This window comes from Kryptolebias marmoratus, linkage group LG3 (assembly GCF_001649575.2).
Source record: "Kryptolebias marmoratus isolate JLee-2015 linkage group LG3, ASM164957v2, whole genome shotgun sequence".
NCBI classification, from domain to species: Eukaryota; Metazoa; Chordata; class Actinopteri; order Cyprinodontiformes; family Rivulidae; genus Kryptolebias; species Kryptolebias marmoratus.
In genome coordinates, this window is record NC_051432.1 from 5,866,280 (window position 1) to 5,887,488 (window position 21,209).

Consider the following 21,209-nt stretch of genomic DNA (forward strand, 5'->3'; position numbering starts at 1 on the left):
AATGTGATTAACAAAGATGTTTTTTTCCTCCAGACTTTGCCATTTTTTCAACCAATAAAGATAATGTCTTAGTTTTATTCATTTGCTGTGACATCAGCTTAATACTTGTTTATAGGTGATGCAAAGTAAGTGTGCTATTTCCTGTTGATAACTCTAGTCCTTTTTAAATAAGCTGTTTGATTTTGTGCTTGTAGAGCAAACCAATTTTAGCAGCTGACCTGCAGAGCTGTCCTTTTTGTCTGCACTTTTCTAAATTGTGACCTCATGCTAATTTGCCATTTCCTGGTAAATCTGGAACCTGTTTCATCGGTTCTCCGTGAGCTACTTTTGGATAAATATAAAATTTGATTTGTTGCAATTTTGAAATAATGTACAGCATTTACTCAAGGAGAAATAGAAGCTAAAGTCAATGATTCGTACTGCCTCAAGTGAAGAAATATCCCACATCTTTGAAGTTATATGAAACACAAGTTAAGTACAACTCAAGTACAGATTTTTTTATAATTCCCTTTAAAAAGTTACATTGATAGACATGTACAAATACTTAGCAACATAAAACGCTCAAAGTTAAAGACAAATGTGCTGCGAGCAAATACAGGATTTGAAGCTTGACCACCATCTAGATTTGCCCCAAATGACGTCAATCAGCTTAAATCTGGGGGAAAATCTTCTTGTGTTTGTTTACCAAAAGGCTCATGGATCATTAAGTTAAATCAAGGCAGTGGTGCGGGGAGAGGAAAAGGTAGAGAAGTAAAAATAGGTTAAAATAAAGTCTAATTCTGTACAAGGTGCTTCTAGGCTTATAAAAGAAGACATAATCCAATTAGCTATATTAAAAATATTTAAGCACCTACATGTTTAATGACTAAATCTGTGCAGCGATGGTAAGGAGGGGGGGTGGGGGGGGGAGAGATTTAGTGAAGCTTACTTTTGGTAGATTAGTCAAGGCACGTTTGGGTCAAAGGTCAAAATAACAGATGATGGCTGTTGGTAATGTTTATAAGCTTAACTAATGTAAGTTTAACACGACAGAAGTCCGTGTTACTTTTTAGATGACAAGGACAGTAAGAATTTTTATTTTGGTTAAATAAGAATTACATTGAGGTCATACTTTAAAGCAGCAGGGAGTTATTTTACTTTATTTTATTTTAAGCAAGACTGATTTGCCCTGGATTTAAGATGACTATTGGAAACAGGGAGACATTTTATATGTGTAAAATGTGATAGGAAAAAAAATTTTGTTTACAGAAGCAATGATGACTCTAAAAAAAAAAAAAAAAAAAAAACCGCACAGGGCCCTCATACAGTATGAGATGCTCAAAGAGCAGGTTTGTTTGTGCATGTCTGTGTATTCAAGGCTTATTGGCCCCCAGCTGCCACCTCTGGGGAGGAGGCATCCAAGTGCTGAGTGACACGCTGCTTAGTGTCTTAATGGAGAGACGGGAGGGCCAGCCAAACCGCAGCCTCTGCACTGGGTCCGTACAGCCTGTAATTATGGAAAGATGTTAAAGTTGCTGTGTTTGTGCACATGTGTGAGAAAAGGTAGAAAGATTAGTTGCATCCTCTTATTTTCTAACAATTACATTCAAGGTGTGTGTGTGCGATGGTGGACACTTTTGGGTTCTTGTGTCTATGTGTAATTTATGTGTCATTTTCTTCTGTCTCCTGCTGTTACGGCTGCGGTTGTGCACGGACCCACACACTAAAAGAAGAATTGAAAGTTGTTGAGAACTGTAGCTGCATTCAATTAGGGAAACCACATATTTACAAACAGTTGAGGAGGGGGGGGGGCCCTCTCTGTGACTCATCAGCCAAACGGCACACTTGCACTTTTGACTCCAGGCCCGTTTCTCTCAACTGCAAAAACTAAGAGCCAATGAGGGGAAAAAAAAAAAAAAGCAGAAGGACGCAGGGAGCGAGGGAGAAAGATGACAGGGTGTGGACAGATTGACAAAAAACACACGCCTGCATGCTGGCTGTACATGTGTGAGCAACCGCATAAACAAATGCATATGTGCGCATATAGGAGCACAAGCGCAAATTAAAAGAGCTCATTTGAAACTTTTGTGGGGCGAACAAACACTCAAAACCTGCCTAATTTTAGAAAACGACGGGTGGCCCTAAACAGAAAACAAAAACTCTGACTTGGAATGGTCTCTGTAGAGGAAACTGTTGCCAAGGTTTACAGTGAATTATGGCGATTTTAAACAAACATGTCAGATGATTTTTACAGTGTTGCGAATGCAGACCTCGTGTGACAGATTTTCTCTGAAACTCCACGAGAAAAGGCTCGCTGTCACGCATTGGACCTCACTTACGTACTGTAGTTTAAAAGTTTGAAATATTATTCAGATATCTGCACCTGGTTTCAAGCATTAAACCCGACCCAGTTTTACCGGCAAAAGGTCACAACAGAGATCTTTGATTTCAAATTTACAATATTTACAATACTGATTATCTCCTGTTTGGATTGCAATATAGTGTTCTTTATTTAAGTGCATCAATGATATGTTGACAGTGTGTTCATATGATAACATGCTCTTTCCTGTACCTGCTAACAGGAGAGGACATCAAAGCCCAAAAATCAGAAGAGAAAAACTCTGACCTTGTTTTTTCTTTTTTTTTTTCCTCCATGGCTGTCAGGACCTTGAGAGAGCAAACGGAGGCACAAGGCACTAAGTGTGAGGGCTGTTTGTCTTGACATGACCTCTGTGTGAATGCATGCGTGCGCATTAGTGCGTGTGTGTGTGCATGCATCTGTGCAGCGCGCCGCATCAAAGGACTACGGAGCAGCTTAGTTGTTTTGACCTGTGACCCCGGCATGCTCCAAGATCGAGGGAGGGTGGCGGAAAAAAGAAAACGACGGTAAAATGTACTCTTGCTCATACACACCCGTCCAAACACACACACACAGACACACAGGAGCACATACACGAGAAAAGGGGTGGGACACAGAGTCATTAAATGTGCTACAGCTAGAAATAACAACTTGCGATGGAATGAAATGGCAATTTGTCCAGTTAGTTTTAGAGCAGGGGTAGGTAAATCTACAAAAGCACGCTCACACGAAGACTTTTCTCTCTCCTGTCTGCTTTTATGTGCATCTCCTTCTGTGTTGCAGCTCATCTTTCTTTGCTGCTGAACCTTCTGGATCTGATCATTTTGTTCTGGCCTCGATTCAATCAACTCCAAATATTCATGATGATTCTCATTTGACTTTGGTATGAACACAGAGGACAAACAGAAGAGTTTCTCCGGATGAGCACTTCATCTCTCCGTTTTCAAAGGCAATCTCTCCTCTTCATCTTTCCTTACATTTATTTTTAGCCAATGGCATAGATAACATAAATCCTTTACAAAACATCAAAAAACTGGCTTAGGGTGTGTGTGCACGGTGCATGAGTCACTGGATCAGTGTGTGTGACTGAGTGTGTTTTAACAAGTTTGTCCAACCTGCAGTAAATGACTCATTCACTCTGTGCGCTAATGCAGACACACGTCTTTACTTGTGTGTGTTTCCTGTGTGTGTGTGTGTCACAGCTGTAATAACTTACAACTCCCTGAACCTGAGTTGTGCTTTTACTGTCTGGTATATACTCCTTACATTACACATAAAGACAAAAAAAGAAACATTCTTTTTATTATTTTACATCAAGAATATTCCAGTTAAGTAAATCGGGCTGCAGAAATCTGTAAACAAAATAGACCTAAACTTTGCGTTTGATCTCTGTAGTACTGCCACAGTCACTAAAAAAATGACATCTTCTGCAGGTGCTACAAGCGTTAATGTTTATACAGGTGCCTTTTTTTAAGACTGGACTGTGTATGCTTATACACACATGGTATATGTCTGAATATTGGTGCGTGTGTTTGTGTATAACACAGCCTTTGACAGCCACTGGGGCGGCGGTGGTGATGCGGCCGGTGTGTTTGCCTTGGCAGCAAGTCAGCATTCCACATTCCTCTGTGATATTCAGAACTGTGACCTCAAGAAACCCACGCTGCAGAAAGGCTCTCTCTTCTTTTTTACGTTCCTCCTCTCTCTGCAGGCTCTCTTTCGCTCTCCTGCCACCGCCCAAATTCTCTCTATTTCTGTCTTGTCCTCCCTCCATATGCTTCAAATCAAAACTTGGGAAGTCATCTGTCACCTGTAGCCCCCAACACAAACCTCACTTTATTTTTGTTCTTTTTAAAGGTTCTCCTGACAGAGGTGAGTTTCTCAGTGCTCCAAATCTGACCGTGAATCTTGAAGAACTCGCAACACTGTCGTGATCAGATTACAACTAAGATTAACTCCTCTTTTTGTTAAGAGTGCATTCTTACTTGGATGTTTAATTACTAGAAGTTGAACATTCGTGTGTAACTATTTCAGTTCCCGACTGGTCTCATAACATTCTGACTAACTTGCTCTACATTAAGAGGCTCCTCCCACTTCGCTTTAAGGCCACACCCACTCGCCCAAAGAGCCGTTTCACCTGAGATGACCCAATGCCTGAGGCGAAGCGGTTCCTCCTCTCTCCCTGCATGCCTCCTTCCTTCCTCCCCCCTCTTAGCTCGGGCTGTAAACTACATTGCATACTTAAAACACATGGCTTCTGCACCTGACACCAAAAGTCAGAGGGGCCGAAAGAAAGACAGATGGAAAGAGGGAGACGCATGAACGGGAAATGTTTAAAGCATATTGAGTTTCATACGGGACAGAAAAGGAACACGACCGGCCAAAGTCAGATTCATTTTAAACCTGTGATTTTTACACGACTTCAGATATCCTGCAGTCAGCGAAGCACATTAAAAATCCTCATGCAGGGAAAAAGAACCTCAACACAGCAAACTAAAATGACATCAGACCATTTCGGACAAAACGTCTCCCTTCTTCCTGATCATTAAGCCTTAACTGTGTGCAGTTTGTGCGCCATGTGACTGACCTACATACAGCAGAGCAGATAGGAGCAGGAGTAAATTAAGGTAAAGGGTGGAGTAGTCAGTCGCCCCTCTTATCTCTCTGCCACTCTGACACTTGCCTCTATCTCAAGTGTGACTTTATACTTCTGACTGTTGGCAACGGCCTCCTGTAAACTTGTAAATGGCTGAAGTCATAAAATCAAACCCAAGACAGAAAGATAAAAAGGAAGCAAGAGCTAGAAAGAACTAACCGATGGACATAAAATAACAACAGGACATGTTCATGAACTACGTGCCTGTGTGTAGATGAATATGGTACATGGGCAGAATTCAGCATAGGCATGGTTGTAAGACTACATAATTAAACTAAGTCCATCCAAAATAACAAATAATATTGAGTCTGCTGGTAAAATTAGCAGTTAAACATGTCTTTGTGCATGCAGAAGTTCTATGAGGTGGGTTTAATATATTAAAGTATTCACCAAAAAAAGTCACTCTGGGAATTTTACCAAATATTAAAGAAGACAGAGTATGTATATGTCCATATGTGTGTCTGCGGGTGCATTGGGTACGTGTGTTTGCAGAACTATGAGTGAGCGTATGCGTGTGTTTCGGATTAAGAGCTTCACCCCTGGACCTCGAAATTAGATAGGGGATTAGTGGGACACATCCGCCACCTGGCATTTTAAGCTCCGCAATTACAACAACAACTTTTAATCAACGACAGCCACACATGTGTCGTATACAGTCGGAACTCAGCGACTCATCCATCTTCTTCCACATGCTGGTCTCTCTCAGGCTGCCTTGAGGCTGACCAAACCGCAACACGCTCGCCTCGACGCGCATTACTGTTTTCAGGCTGATCCCGACCCGCTGTATTAATAAGGATCAGTCCAGATTGGGACTTGTTAGCGCTCTGCACTAGGCAAGCATTTGGCATCCTCACAGACTTTTACTTGGCACGAGATAAGGAGGAAGGATGTGAAGCAGTTGTTGCTAGACAAGGAGGTAGCTTCCCATTATCACCTACGCAAGGCGTTTATCAGCCAAAGAGCATGGCGATACTCCATCTTGCACTCCTGCAAAAACTGCAGAATTGGTAGGAATTCATTCAGGTTGCTGAATGCCACTTAAAAAGGCTGGGTGTTTGCCGACATCCAGAGTTTCAGCGTGACTCACTCATCCACTCTTAAGTTATTCAAACCCCTGGCGAACATTCAGCTGGAAGCGGTACCCGTGTCTTCAGAGTAACATGTTGGACAATTAGGTTTTATTCAAAAGAAAACACTCACAGACCTCTAAGAAAATATAGGTCAACTAATAAAATAAGAAAAAAAAGTTTAACGAGTTTTGTTTGTATAAAATAGTGTTATTTTTGATCAGAATTCTGTTGTCTTATAGATACAATATAATTGAGGAGGACAAGCTTTTTTGTTTTTTTAAGTCTAAATCAACACATTGTGCAAAAGAAATGAAAAGCAGGGACAGCAACCAAATGCTTGACAATTTTGCTTCATTTATAGCAATGGCCAATGCACTGTAGGCTAGCAACCAAACTAAACACAACCAGCAGCCAGACACTATGAAAGGAAAAGAAATCATGTCCTGTTTCATGTTCACTTCCAGTTAAACAAGTTAACAGAGATTTACAAAAGCCCTTCTGTGTTCAAGAGGCACTTAAGACCACAACATTATTGCAAATAAAGAATAAGAAAATATTCTAGGATTCACTTCCAAAATGCCACAAGATGTGCAGTTTAATGTCCTGCACCTCACCCTTTGCAAACCTCTAAATACGCAACTGGGACTGAGCTCCTGATTTGAAGGAGCTGATTGAGATTTACCCACTGACAATACTTTATTGTGCAAATGCATAAACGTTATCAGACTTGGTAGATTAAAAAGTTGTTTAAATTATGCTAAAATTAAAAAGATAAACAAAAAAAATCTCCTAGGCTGTGTCCATAAATAGGTCCCAATCAGACAAACAAGTACGAACTGAGGAACCTGCATGATTGCACAGACAAAGATCAAAACAAATGTGTTAAAAAAAAGTTTTAGTAACAGGTGTTCATTTGAGGAAACCTTTGGATGAAGAAATAAAAATCAAATCAAATAAATCATTATTAAATGTAAAGCTAAGCTATAAAAAAAACAGGAGCAAGAACTCTGGGATTCCTTGGAAATGTAAAATTTCCTTCACCTTTTTTTTTTATCTCCACAATAAACAAATCTGAAAATCTGCAAAAGTTACTCAATTAAAAAAATATGAAGTACAGTAATTTATGTAACAGACTGGCCATTTTTGTACATGTATATGTATATAAACTTCAATTGTCTTTTACTGGAAGTGACCAAAACTAAACTGCAAATCAGTAAATAATAAACACACCAACAAATAAATAAATGAATAAATTTAATGTAAAAAAAGGCCACAGTAAGAATACAAATCAAATGAAAAGAAGCAAAATGACCTTATAATACCAAATAACAAGCGGCGTTTACATCTCAAAGCTTGGATAGCATTCTTTTACAAATTACAACCAGATTTCTTTAATTGACCACCATCTCCTTTTAAATTGCCTCGTGCCATCTTGAGTTACTGCTGGGGTTTTAAAAGGCAACAGAAAGAAAATGAAAGATGAGGACAAAAGACGCGAGGGTAGGAAAACAAATGTCCAAGGTGAACGAAAAAAACTGAAAAAGGAAAAAGGTTAACAGCAACAGCTAAACCAGAGAATCTGAGACAGAGATGGAAACAGGGAGACAAAGTGTAGGACAGAGGACAGTAATTGCAGGAAAAGGGGCTCATTAGCCTGTCACTTCTCTCAATCCAACCCCCAATTTAAGGTCAGAGGGAGCAGAGGGGGGAAAAGGGGGAAGAAAAACGAGAAACAAGGATAGAGAAATCTCATGCATCTACACTTCAGACAGTCCTAAATGATGTATTCCTAAAGTTTTCTCTGTGTCTATTCCAAACAGGCAGTACCAAGCGTGCACACTGCACCCTCATGGATCACACACCATATCTCCCTACACACCTCACACACGATGAATCCGCTGCCACATTCTGAACTCACTCAGGGGTGGGGACGAAATCCTTAAATAGTAATAAGTAATTAAAAACTGCGGAAAACAAGTGGTTGTTAAAGTGAGGAAGTAAACAATCAGAGAATATCTGACTAAACTGTTCACTATGCTCTCTGATGAACCCACTTTTTTTATGTAAACCCAGGTTTGAACAAATGGAGCAGTGGAATTTTCATCAAGCGAGGACCTATTGTAACCATGATTGGCCTATTATCTATTACGGATACTGACTCATGGCTAAAGCAAACAGGACAATGAGATTTCCATCCCTTCCCTGAGGAGTCAGTGTGTTTCCCTGCCCGCCCTGCGCGCAGTTAGGACCTGCAGTGCATTGCACAGAAAGTGGTTGTGTTATAGTCCGAGTAAGACTGTAGAGCTAAGCTAAAGAAGATGTGAGTTTTTTTTTGTCACTTGTGGCAATAGGAAAAAGTTGCAAACTTCTCTTCTGAATCATTCAAAACAACAAAACACTTTTAGCTTCTGTTGGTGGGCTAAAAGAGCTCAAGAATAAGTGGGATCTTTTCCCAGAAAAAATGCTAGATGACCAAAGAACTATAGGTCTAAATACTGACATGGAGGAAAGGTATTGAGACTTCATATGAAGATGTTATTTACTTCTCCAGTTCAGTGTACCACAGCAGGAGCATCTAGCTGTAAACATCCGAGTCAAGAAAGAGCATGACACGGATCCGTACTGTATCAACCTACTCACGGACTACAAAGGCCCTTTTGTGTGTGAATGTGTGTTAAGACGTGCACCAGGTGCCAAGTCCGTGCAGATAATCTGCCTGAAGTGATGCAAATTTTTCTTAGCATTAGGAAGAAAGCGCAACAAACAAGCACAATTACTGCAAGCAGGCTAGATCTAACTGACAGGGTATTTTTTTTTTTTTTTTTTTTCATGAGAAGTTTGTGTCGCCGATCTGCTTTGTTTGAAACCAAAAGATAAAACAGGAGACCATATGTTTACTGTCGCGCACAGCTACGCACGCGCAACATATGAAGAAGGCACAACTTTTAGAAATACCTGCAAAACAGCGCAACACATCACATATTGTTACAAAACAGCACATGAACGCATTCATTTGGTATCTTGTTTGAATTATCGGTTCAGCTAACGTTTTCAGCCTCTGCCGTTCAATGATGTTTGACTCAACAAACGCAGTGCTTTAGGTGTCGTGCACATTTTTGTGATACACACAAAGCTTAAATATTCATACAGCGCGGGAGAAAGGCATTGTGTGAAAAACATATACACTCATATATTATACATAGAAAATGAATCTCTCTGCTGCCTTTCTCCCTCTCTAGCCTTCTTTCATGTAGGAGGCAGCACTGGGCACTCAGCCATGCCACATCAATATGCACGCTGGTGAAAACGCTTCCCCTGCTTAGCCTGTGTTGCGTCGGTGAGGCTTGAAGTTGTGAAAGCTCTGAGCTACTGTCACCGGATATGGCAGGTTGCGTTAGCTGGTATTTATTTAACGCAGGACGGCGGGCTGTAGCACTCCCACAGCGGAAGGCCGGGACCAGGCTGGCCTTGTCGTAGCAACCTGCCACGGTGACAGCCCACTGTAGCAGACAACACCAGCCAGTGCCACCCTGGAGGCTCCTTGGATTGTACCCAAACAAGGTTCCCTGGGAGCCCGGGTTGCCATGGCGGCAGCCGAATTTGGGCCCAATAACAGGAGGCGAACAGGAGGTGGACTGGGGAGGGGGACTTTGGCATAGCGAGGCAGCGGATAGAGGAAGAAGAAAAGGGGGTTCCTGAATGATATAGAACCCTATTGCCTTAAAAGGCATCAGATTAAAAAGACCACTGTAGACATTTCCAATGAAAATATGTCTAAATTACATCACTGATAAGATATTAAACCAGACAGATACAAAAAACAGAGAGAGAACATGTGTTGGATGCCGCTGCTACCTACACAAAAGGCTTTTAAGAGCCTCTGAAAGACAAGATGAATGTATTGTATGTCGTCTACGACCTCAAAGTCGTTTAATTGAAAAGTAAAGAAGCTCAGCCTTCGGATCAAACGAGTTACAAAGTGACAGATGCATTTCTCATATTTTACTTTACAAGGTTACTGCCATAAACAAGATGAGCTTAAGGAAAAAATGAAAACTTAAAAAGATAAAAAAAAAGCTGTTAACATTGAAAGACACCACTCTCCTGGTTTCGTTGCCTTGCTCTTTTAGTTAGAATTCACTGAGTGGTTGGAGATGACTTAACTCCGCGTTCGAAAATCCATCTCCTGTTAATTAAAAAGTTTTCAGGACGAAAATGCGCCACGGGACTTTATAGCACTTAGTTTACACCTCGCCGTCTTCGTCGACGGGCTGATGAGGTGAATGATAAGCAGCTGAGGCATACAACGATACAAAGGATCTTTCTGTGACCAGTTCACCAGGGTGTCCCTAAGATCCCAAATCTCCAAACTTGAACGCTTTAGTTAAATTGAAAAGGAGGAGAGAGGGAAAAAAAAAGCAACTTGGCTCGTAACACTGTAAACCCATGCAAAGCGGAGCATAACACTTGGTCTGGAAATGTATAATGAGGAGTCACACATATGCACTCTCACACTTATGCACAGAAGCTTTGCCAAAAAGCACAACAAACACACACACACACACACACACACACACACACACACACACACACACTGCTTTGCACTAGACACATAAACACATACTGTCACTAACTAACCCCACAAAACACCATCCCACCACAAATTTGTATTGAGACTACGAACAAAAGTCATTATCCAGATGGTTTTTTTTTTTAGAAAATTAGAAAAAAAAGGTGCGTCGATAACATGAAACAAGTAAAGTGATGTTTAGGGGGTTGGTAAAACTGTTAAATATCACATACCCAACTTTACCCAACACCAGGCTTTCCATCATTTATTAAGGTTTGTTTTCCTTCAGTTGACTTCAACCAGCACTCTTCTGATTACAGTATCCTCCTCCACTTCATTCTAGCTAAAATCAGCTTGACAAACAGCAGTTAATGAAAACGCATGTGCTATTTTTTTAGTATTTCTGGAAATCCTGTGACACTTTGAGATGAATGACCAGCTTGTCTGTGCCCTCACCTTACTCCACGCACCTGAGACTGCCTCCCACCTGCTCCGCGCCCCCCTTTAAACCGAAATAAACGCGAATGAACGCGCACGCCGACGCCGTCCCACTCCAAACTCATCGTGTTATCTAAACAAGCACCATCCTCTCGTCAGCGGGTTTCTTCTCTGTCTCCTCAGAGAACAGAGAGACTGTCCTGTTCACGGATGAATGGAGGCTTTTGATGAAGCGCTGAGCCTTGTTTACTGCCACTCCATTTATTTACCGGCCTGTTTTTCAAGTCGACATTGAGGGACACTTTAAGCTTCCCCCCCTCATCTAAACCTCTACTTAACTGCACACTTCCCATGCACTACATATTTAGACAAAAATACACACCATCCCCTCTCTCAATCCCATGATGTTCCCCCCCCATTTCATCCCGCTTCCTTTTTTCTGTCTAGTGTCCTCAATCTGCGTCCAAACTGATTTGAAGCTTACTCGCTTACACAGACGCATGCCAAATTTTATTCTCTGCATTCTGCTTTTCAGCAAACTCTCCCCCTACCCCCCACCACCACCACTACACTTTTTATTCTTCTCCAGCTCACGGTGTAACAAACACCAAATGACGCCTTCATTAAGCATTTTGCTCAACGGGGAAGAGAGTAGCACGATGAGAAAAACTGACACGCGCAAGTCTGATGATGTGAAATGTTTTAAACAGAGAAAGAGAAAAAAAAAAAAAAGCAGCTAAATTAGTGGTTAAATTAAATGGTCTGAAAATCTCATAAACTGTAAGCAATCAACTTAGACAAAACAAAAGACATGCTGAAGAGCAATCAAGCCTCAAAGCTCATAATTCTACTGGAAGAATTTTTATTTCTTAAAACGAAAACATATTGAGTAGGAATAAAATTATTAAAAAAAAAAAAAAAGGCAGAGCACCTGTCTTTGAAAGAAACATATTCAGCTAATGTCTTGGGGCAAAATACAAACAAAATCAGGGCTAAAACGAGCCTCAAAGTTGAGGTTCAGAGCCTTCGACTGCCTGCTTTTACAAACAACAACCTTGCTGTGAGTGGTCCTATTATGTGCCAAAATGTTTGTGCTTGCAAGTTATTTAGAATTTTTCTATAGCCGAAATTAGGAGTCCAGGGTGCTAATGAGGCTAGGGGAGGGAATTCACTTGAACCCTAAAGAGAAATAATAAAAAAGAGAAGGAACAAGAGAAGGGGGGGAAAAATGAAACAAGAAGAAAGCGAGGATCAGAGGGAGGAGGTTGGCAGGGACTGTGTATGAAAATTTGGCGCCTTCCATACAGAGAGATAGCATCGTGCCAAAAAACGGCCGACTGCCGACACAACTCCTCTCACTTTCAACATCAGACTGATTCGCCGTGTTAAATGCGCCCACATAATGATTTCATTATTCTTTAACCCACATGTGCAAAATAAAATAGGTTATTTCAATCCTTTTTTTTCCCCCTAAATCAGCGTGGCTCAAACTTTTTCTTAAAGCAACAGAAACTCAGTAAAGCCATTAACTTAAGAAGGAAAAAGAAGCCCCAAACAACAAGAAGATGAATCTCTCTGCTGCCTTTCTCCCTCTCTAGCTTTGACACTGAACCCAGCGCTGGGGCATTTCTAACGACCCGATCATGGCTGGGAGGCAGCCTTTGGCAGGGCCTCGCTGTGGGTGCAGTCCGGTGAATAAGCAGTCTTCTCTCCCTCTGCCTCCTTTCTGGCTGCTGTGCCCGGGAGTGAGCGCTGCCCACTGCACGCTTTCTCCACTTTTTCCTCCTCTCTGTCTCTCTTAGGTCAGAAAACCCCTCCGGAGTGGGTATAAGGTTTTTGGGGGACAGATGCATTTCATGGTTGGCGCCACTACAAAAGCCTGAAAAGAGAGCTGGCACTGCGAAGACACAGTATTACTACAGACAATACCTCCCCCTCACTGCTTCTGACCCTTTCTGTTCTCAATAAGCTCTTTCTTTTAGTTTCTTCTTCTTCTTTCACTTCCTTTCTTTCTCCCTTAACACTCTTTAGGTGTTTTTTTTTTTAACTACTCTTTTTTTTTTTTTTTTAATTAAAATTTTAAAAAATTCTCACAGCTTAAGATAATAAAAAAATCCTATTTTATTATTACTGTGTGGCAAAGGTTTGCCTGAACACATTTTTGGACCATTTTAAATGTACAGTTAAATCTGCTATTAGACATAATTCAAAGCATAAAAAACACCCAACTTTTTTATGCAAAAAAGGACGATTCATTTAAATATGTATACACTGTAAAATGCTAAAATTAATGAGGAATATTGGGTTACACACTCACCCACACACACATTTTATGTATTTTGATTACTATAGTATATACTGTAGCATATTTGCATGTAATATTGTGACCACTGTCCCCACAGATAAAAGGAAAAGTATTGTTCCAAAAAAGTCACCAACTATGGCAGCCTCCAGTTTCCTACATTACAAATTAAGACACAAAAATGTAGCCGGAATTCAAAATAAGGGCGCATAATAAAGTGAAGTACCACAAGGGAAAATTTGCATTCAGCGTTATTACAGATGACAACACGCGCAATTTAATTTGACAATGAGATAAGATTTGTTTTTGATCATAAAAGCCAAAAACAGAAAGCTGAAAACTACGTGTGCTGCTTTTTCCTCTCGAAGAGAAACACAGGAACTGTCACTGCCAGGCTCATTCAGAAGGAAAGAAACGATCTCAGAAGAAACAATAACAGAACTAAAAGCACAAACTGCCTCATCTGGGGTTTGTTTTTTCTCTCCACAGTGATGGAGTTGCTGGGATAATCTGTTTACCACATATCTTCCAGCGCTGAAAGTCAGCACACACAAAAGGAAACACGTGTGAGCAGACTAGAAATGTTCGTCTCTCCTGAGTCCAAAATTGACAAAGAAAAGGAAAGAAATATAACAATCATAAGCCAAATCCTTCCAGGGGAAAAGCACTATATCAAGAATCATTGCCTATTTTTACTGATCAGTTTCATGGGAGACTAATCATAAAAACATTGTCTCTTACTTGCCTTTCCCATGTTTTTTTTTTGTTTGTTTGTTTTGTCATAATCTCATAAAATAAATGCTGCCCCTGTGGTTTTGGATCAGTCTCTTAAGCAACTCTTATGTTAGCAAGACTCTGCATTTTAGTGTTATACAAGGTCTTGTGTAAATGAGCGCACAACAAAGATTTGGCTAGCCCCATATCGATAGCTATCCAAACGCACTTCTTTTTTTTTTTCCGAGGCCAAGAATAGTGTGAGAAGACTCCCTCTCTCTGTCTCTAATGTGCGGGGGGGGGGGGTTCTCCCTGCATCCCAGCCCTTCAGATTTTATACGCAGCTGCCTCTATGTGTCCCCCGAAGCCAGACAGAACAGACCTGGCTAAATGAGAGCTATCGTAAACATCCGCCGATGCCAAAGCTTCTCTGCATGTGAAGAGCCTTTCTTAGCCGACGTGGGCCCGGTTCCCAGCGCACAATACAAAAGCCTCTGACCTGACAGACTCCCCGAGTGTCAAGATTTCATTTCATCAAAACCTCGCTGCTGAGTGTCAGCCCGAGCCCTGCTCACACAGACACAAACACTCTCACACGAGGACAGTCCACTCAATGACTGCGGTGTCAGGGGAGCCTGAGAAGAGACCAGGAGGTAATTAACAACAGATTACTTTCACGGGAGAAGAAAAAAAATTATGATGATGATAAAAAAGTGGGGACCTGTGGAACCCGTCAGAACATTCAGTCAACTTTTACTTCAACATAAGTCAGTCGCCATCTTTTTTTTTGTTTGTTTGTTTGTTTGTCCTCATTTTCCTCATCTCGTGATTGAGTTTTTCAGACCTATAAATCCAGGTTTTTGTTGTTATTTTTCTCAACGATGAACGCACAGGGTTTTATTTGTGAATCCCCACCGTGGTCAGCGGAGTGTGACCGGAGGCTGGCTGCAGCACCGGGTCTTTCTCTGGACTTTCTCATAGCGCTGTCCAAGGCATTACTACTGCAATAGTGAGACGGAGGCGGGATCTGGCACCGGGGAACATGGAGTGTGGAGCGGTCACTGCAGAAAATGGCAAGGCGAGCACATTTCACACCTCCCTCAGAGTGACTGCAAATTTCCTGTGCTGCACTTTTGATTGGAAACACATTTGAAACATCTTTTCATGATCACACTTGCGGCGTACAAAGAAATAAGGAGGGAAAAAAAAAAGATATATGAATAAGGTCCAAACTATGAGTAAGAGCAGTGAGCTAACTTTGGACCAGACAAATGCTTTTTTTTTTTTTTTTTTCTTCTTTTATTTTTCCAACCCCGAATAAATCAGAAATGTGCTGAGTTTAATCTAAAACAGCACAAAGATTATAAAGCAAATCAAAGCCTACTGAACGCTTTGAAAAGCAGACAAATAATTTCTCCTCAGATGGTGTAAAAGTGGAGCCACCTAAGCAGTAGTCAGACTACCACAAGAGAGAATTATATCTACACCAGCACTGCGGAGTAAGCCAGCGCAAAACGCTGCATTTAGGAGTTATTGGTGGGTCCTTGTTAATTTGTGGTGCTCCGGCAGACCTTCGGGACTTCGGGACATGAGATGATTATCTTTTCATAATTTACTTTCACTTCTTAAACACTAACAGTACTCTGAACTCAACCACAATCACTTGTCACCTCTCCTTTATTCTTTGCCAGCACTTTAGTCGCAACATACAAAGTGTGGTTATGTCTTTTTTTTTTTTCCTTTATCTAATGTGCCTTAAAAAAAAAAAAAAAAAAAGAGCAAAATAGAGGGAAGGTTGTCTGCTGTGGTGTTGTGGTTAATTCTGTAACGGCTGCAGTGTGTTATGCTCTGTAACAGAGAGAGGATCTCAGAGGCTGGCTGGCTGCAGAACAGTCTTAGAAAGCCTGACGGCAAGCCCAGAGATTCCCCATGGCAGCTTTTGCCACTCTGTCATAAACAAAACACAAGACGTCTTTCTCTTCTTCCCACACCAACGGAGCTGCGGTGCTGCCAAACAGAACAATCACTATTGTAGCCTCCTCTCCTTTCCAATATGCTCTCTCTGCCTCGCTCGCTCTCTGTGTCTCCTACAATATAAACAAAAGAGATCAGCAGAGGCTTTACCTCTGTGAGAGCAACAATGAGGGCCATGTTTAAGGAGACAAAACAAAAGTGTGTACGGGATCAAAGAGGAGCCAGGAAGACAGAGAAGCTAAAGACTGACAAAATACAAACCAAACAAAACAAATAATGAGCACATCTTGTCATTTTGTGGGAGGGGCGGGGACGGAATCACAGCGACACATCGCCGAGACCGATCAGCCCAATGGATAAATGCAGACCATCATACCTCCTCACTCACAAACGTGCATGTTAAATATAAACGAGAACCACGAGTGGAAACGGCGTGGAACGTTTACAGAGTCCGCTTTGACCTTTTATCTCTCCATTCATCACGTTCCCTGTCAGTCAGTCAGTCAAAGCGTGACTCAAAGCGAGCATCGGCTCTTTGGGAGAGGATAAAAATACGGCGACGGACCGCGTTGGCCAAATGAAATAAGGAACAGCGTGCAGAAAGCTGACATTATGAATGGACAGCGCACCGAGCAGCAAGTGTTTGACTGTACTGCTGTGAACCGAAGTACTGTGGAAGAGATTACACAGCAGCAAGCCAAAAAAAAAAAAAACCCAAACAGCTGACAACATCAGAAGAAGAAATTTGTCACGATGCATTTACAGTTTGTTTGCACAAAGCAGTGTTTGAACACAAACTAAAATTCAAATGTCTTCATTTTCTGTCACGAAAGCTTGTCTCAAACACTATAATCTGTTGAGAAATTCCCTAATTGTTTTTAATCTCCTCTATTAGCACGCTGTGTGTAAATTGCATGTAATACAATACCAAAAAAATAATATTTACAGGAGGATCTGCTGGTAACATTTTAGAAGGGGAATCAAAACGCTTTGAAAATTTCAACAAACTTTCTTAATAATTATAAAAAAAAAAAAAATCTGACTGACTCAAACAAGTCCCCTCTCAAAGGTTTGCTCAATTATCTTATTCAGTCCAAACATACCACAATAAATTTCCTAAATTTATATGTGATATTTACAAAAAAAAAGTGTATACTTGGAATAGCGCTAAATGTTTAAGCTTCTGAACTGTCCGAGAACCTGTGAAAAAAAAATATAAAATCTAATATCTTTGGGAAACAGTTTATAAAGATAAATTAGCATTAAAACAATGAGACGGACTGAATGCTACCTATCATTTATTGCCATCAAAGAGAGACCAACAAAGCTAAGCTAGAGCTGCTGCCAGGGTTTGGCTCGGGCTGTGTGAGGTGTCTGGCCTGGACTGAGATTTGGTGTGTGTGTGTGTGTGTTGCAGAGAAAGACAGAGAGCCGGCTGTGATAGCATTTGGCTACACGTTATTGGCTAACGTCAGAGTAAAGTCGGTGTGTTTAGGCAGCGGCGGCGGTGCGCTGCGTATATACGTATGCGCCGTTTTGAGTCGCTGTTTGAAATTTCCAGAAAATTCCAGCTGAGATAATATTAGGTCATAAGCTTGTTTGAACACCCAGACAGCAAATGGTGATGTAGTGCGTATGTATTTGGAGGATTTGGCTGTGAAACATATTTTGTGAGTGTGTGTGTGTGTGTGTGTGTCTGCTGTGACTGTGTTTCTAGCAGTGTGGAGAAAAAAAAAAAAAGGAACCCAACACAGCCAGTGTTTTGGCTGCGTGTGTAGAGTACGCGCACAGTGATGTTTGGCCGAGTGTGAGAGTGTGTATCCACGATGGTGGCTGAAATACAACAATGTTTGGCCGTATCAAACCGTATCTGTGATAGTGCCTTGGACGAAATGTGCGCACTGTGTGGGTGTGTGTACACAATTGTGACTAAAACCGTGCTTGGCAGTAAAAGTGCGTTTCCAGAGATGTCAGAATTTTTTCTTTTTAACCCCCCCCCCCAAAAAAAAAAAAAAAAAGAAAAACTGTGCATCCTTTTTTATCTGTGTTTACACGGGTGTGAATGCGGCGTGTCTTTGAGCTTTGCCGGTTTGTGTGCGAGCATGTGTTTGGCAGCCAGGTCCGATGTGGTGCTAGCATTCAGGCAGACAGCGAGGGCAGCAGCAGCAGCCTGTGGCCCAAGACCAGGAGACTCACGGCTCCGCTTCTCTTTCACACACACACACACAAAAACACACCGTCTGGGCTACGGCCAAGTTACAGTCATTCACTACAATGGCCTTATCGTGGTAGCTACACTTCAAACAATATCATAAACAGTGACTCCTCTTTGTGAAACATGAATCGCAGAAAAAAACGTGGCATTTCAGAGCGGTGATCGTCTCATAAACTCACCCTCACACACACACACACACACAAAAGGCATGCAAATTATTTTCCATAAATAAAATAATTCTTACACAAAATAAACACTCGTGTGAAATTTCTCTCACAAAAAAAATGAACAAATACTTGCCAGAGCTATTTTAATCATGACACACAATCAAAAAAAAATTTTTTTATAAGCGTTGACACTCGTGTAAACAGACAAAAAACATAACTAGAAGAAATATAGGAAAATAAGAAATTGTTTTCTGCCTTTTTTGTTTAGCTGAAATGCTATATTTCTTTTCTAATTTAAGAAATATTATTAAAATAAATAAAATATAAAACAAAGTCTAATAATGTTAAAATGCACCCTAACTATTAATATAATTCAAACATAACATCAACTTTTTAATTGTAGTTTTGTTCACATTTATATATATATTTGCAATTGAAGCAAGTGTTAATGTGTGTTTTTGTGCTTCTCTGGAGATGTGTATTAGTTGGTTACCACCCATCTACACACACGTGAATGTGGCCATGTACTGTGTGAGGAGTGTGTTCCTCTCTCTGATAGTGCCCATGCTGGAACATACCTGGCGTGTGGACGAAGTAGGCCAGGTAAAGGTCCAGCTCCTTCACAGACACTCCGATGTGGTGCGGCTGGACGCACAGGCCGGGGTTGGTGCACTGTGGAGACTTGACCAGCCGCTCACCGTCCGTGCTCTCCAGGGGGCTGCCCTTGAACAGGATGACCATCACCAGGTCCAGCCGCCACACCTTGTCGGCCTGACGCAGGCAGTCGATGCGGCGGATCTTGCCCTTCTGGTCGGGGTTGGACAGCACGCAGCAGGGGGGCTTTTTGCCTGTGATGGTGAGCACAAAGTCCTCACGGAACTCGGGCCGGATGTCCTTGCGGAGCTTGGCCAGCAGGCGTGAGGCCCACTTCTGCTTAATCTCTGGCTTCTCCCCGAGAAGCTCATCCTTCACCGCACGCTCTTCCTCCTTGGACATGCGCTTCTCGTGCTTCTTGAAGTACTTGCGCTTGCGGGCCTGCAGGTTAAACCAGGTGTAGGCGAAGGCGCGGACGTGGGGCAGAAGGGCCTCGATGAAGGGGTGGAATTCATCCTGGACGAGAGAGGAGGACGGGGGGAGGGCGGAGGAGGAGAGGGAGGAGGGGGGGAGGCAGGAGGAGGCAGAGGAGAGAGAGGGGGAGAACGGGGGAGAGAAGGACGGGGAGAGAGGGAGTGGGGGTGAGGAGGGGAAGAGAGAAGACAGGCAGTTAGCACCGGCACGCAGCATGGAGGAGCGGCGCCTGCTCCGTGTGAGCGGAGGGAAAGAATGAGAGAGAGGCGCTAAGAGACTGAGAGAAAGAAAGAGAGATAGAGATGGGGAGAGAGGGAAGGATGCTTTACACTCTAACAGAGACACATCACACTGAAGGACACAAACACTGAACAACGCCACACTGACAGACTAAGGTAAGAGATGAAACGAGACAAGACTTTACTGCGTATGATAATGCTGAATCTGTCAAGTTAAAAATATGATCAGACTTACAAAACCAAATTAGTCCTAAATCTAACAAACTAAAAAACAAAGGAAAAACATTTGAGATTTTAAAAATCCCATTTTAAACTGTCTGTGTGTAAAAAGACAAGACTGAAACAAAATGTTACGTTTTAAGTACTAAATACCAGAAACTGAAACATTAAAAAAAGCACAGCTTCAAAAAATAAATTTCAGTGCATCTGTAGTCAAATTTTACCAAACAGTCACCGTCAAAAATATGCAAATAAAACAAAGACAACCAGTAGTTACCATTTCGCTCTTTCATCATAAATTCACTCCAGAGATTGCAAAGAAACTTTAAATGCAGAACCGGTGGAGTATTGTTGAGCGCTGGAGTACTGCTGTGAATATTGGGAAAAAAACAAAAGACCCAAACAGGAAGAAAAAAAAAAGACAGAAGCTTAAGATGTGTCCAATAAAAGCAGCAGGAGGGGGCGAATCTGACAGGCCAAAAAAAAAAAAAAAAGGCAGAGTGTAATACCAGCACAGGAACACAGGAGGTACTGGAGCAAGACCTGCGCAAGAGGTGCTGCTCAAGAGCACAACAGAAGTTTCACAATCTCTCTATCTAAATATTGTTCTTGTTTTGTTCTGTTTTTTTTTTTGTTTTTTTTTTTTGCATAAATTAAATAAAAGCAATGATGCAGAAAAAAAATCAAAAATCAAAACAAGCGTCTTTGTTTGTTTGCAAAAAAAAAAAATTTAAATTGTAGGAAAAAATGTCTTGATGAAAAACGACAACAAAATAAAAAAAATACATACACACACACCAAAAGAAAAAAAAAAAAAAAAAAGACTAGTTGGCAAAGCGGCACGTGCTATTGGTTCTAATCTGATCTGCATAGGAGTCACAGAGAGGGAGAGCTGGACAACAAGGAAGGAGGGGGTGGGGGGGTGCGGACGGAGGAGAAGAAGAAGAAGAAGAAGAAAAAAAACAAGAGGACCGACTAAATGTTGGAAGACTGTGCACGACCACTGGCAAACCCGAGTGCAGCTTCTTTTTTCTTTCCCCCTCTTTCTCTCCAACTCTGGCGCTCTCTGTCTCTCTTCCTCTCCACTTTCCGTCTCTAACCATTGACTGAGTCTGTGCCAACATGCAGAGGGCCCACCTATTTGGCACCGAGTCGCAAACAGCCCAGCCAATACGCACGCTCCCAGCGCTCAAAGGGAGGGAAGAGAGAGACATGGCACAGGCAGAAGCAGGGAGGTGG

At 41.7% G+C, this 21,209-nt stretch overlaps 1 protein-coding gene across 12 annotated transcripts in view; it reads right to left on the minus strand.

Moving 5' to 3' along the window:
- The window catches only part of LOC108244353 (nuclear factor 1 X-type), a 121,373-nt gene that overhangs the window by 60,859 nt on the left and 39,305 nt on the right, over positions 1-21,209 (minus strand). For 11 of the 12 annotated variants that reach the window (XM_037974761.1, XM_037974760.1, XM_017430484.2 and 8 more), the window contains one exon: positions 19,023-19,554. In XM_037974761.1, coding sequence (XP_037830689.1) covers positions 19,023-19,554 — 532 coding nt within the window. Of the gene's footprint in view, positions 1-19,022; positions 19,555-20,247; positions 20,396-21,209 lie in introns of those variants that run through there. The other variant, XM_025009188.2, reaches the window with a different exon arrangement.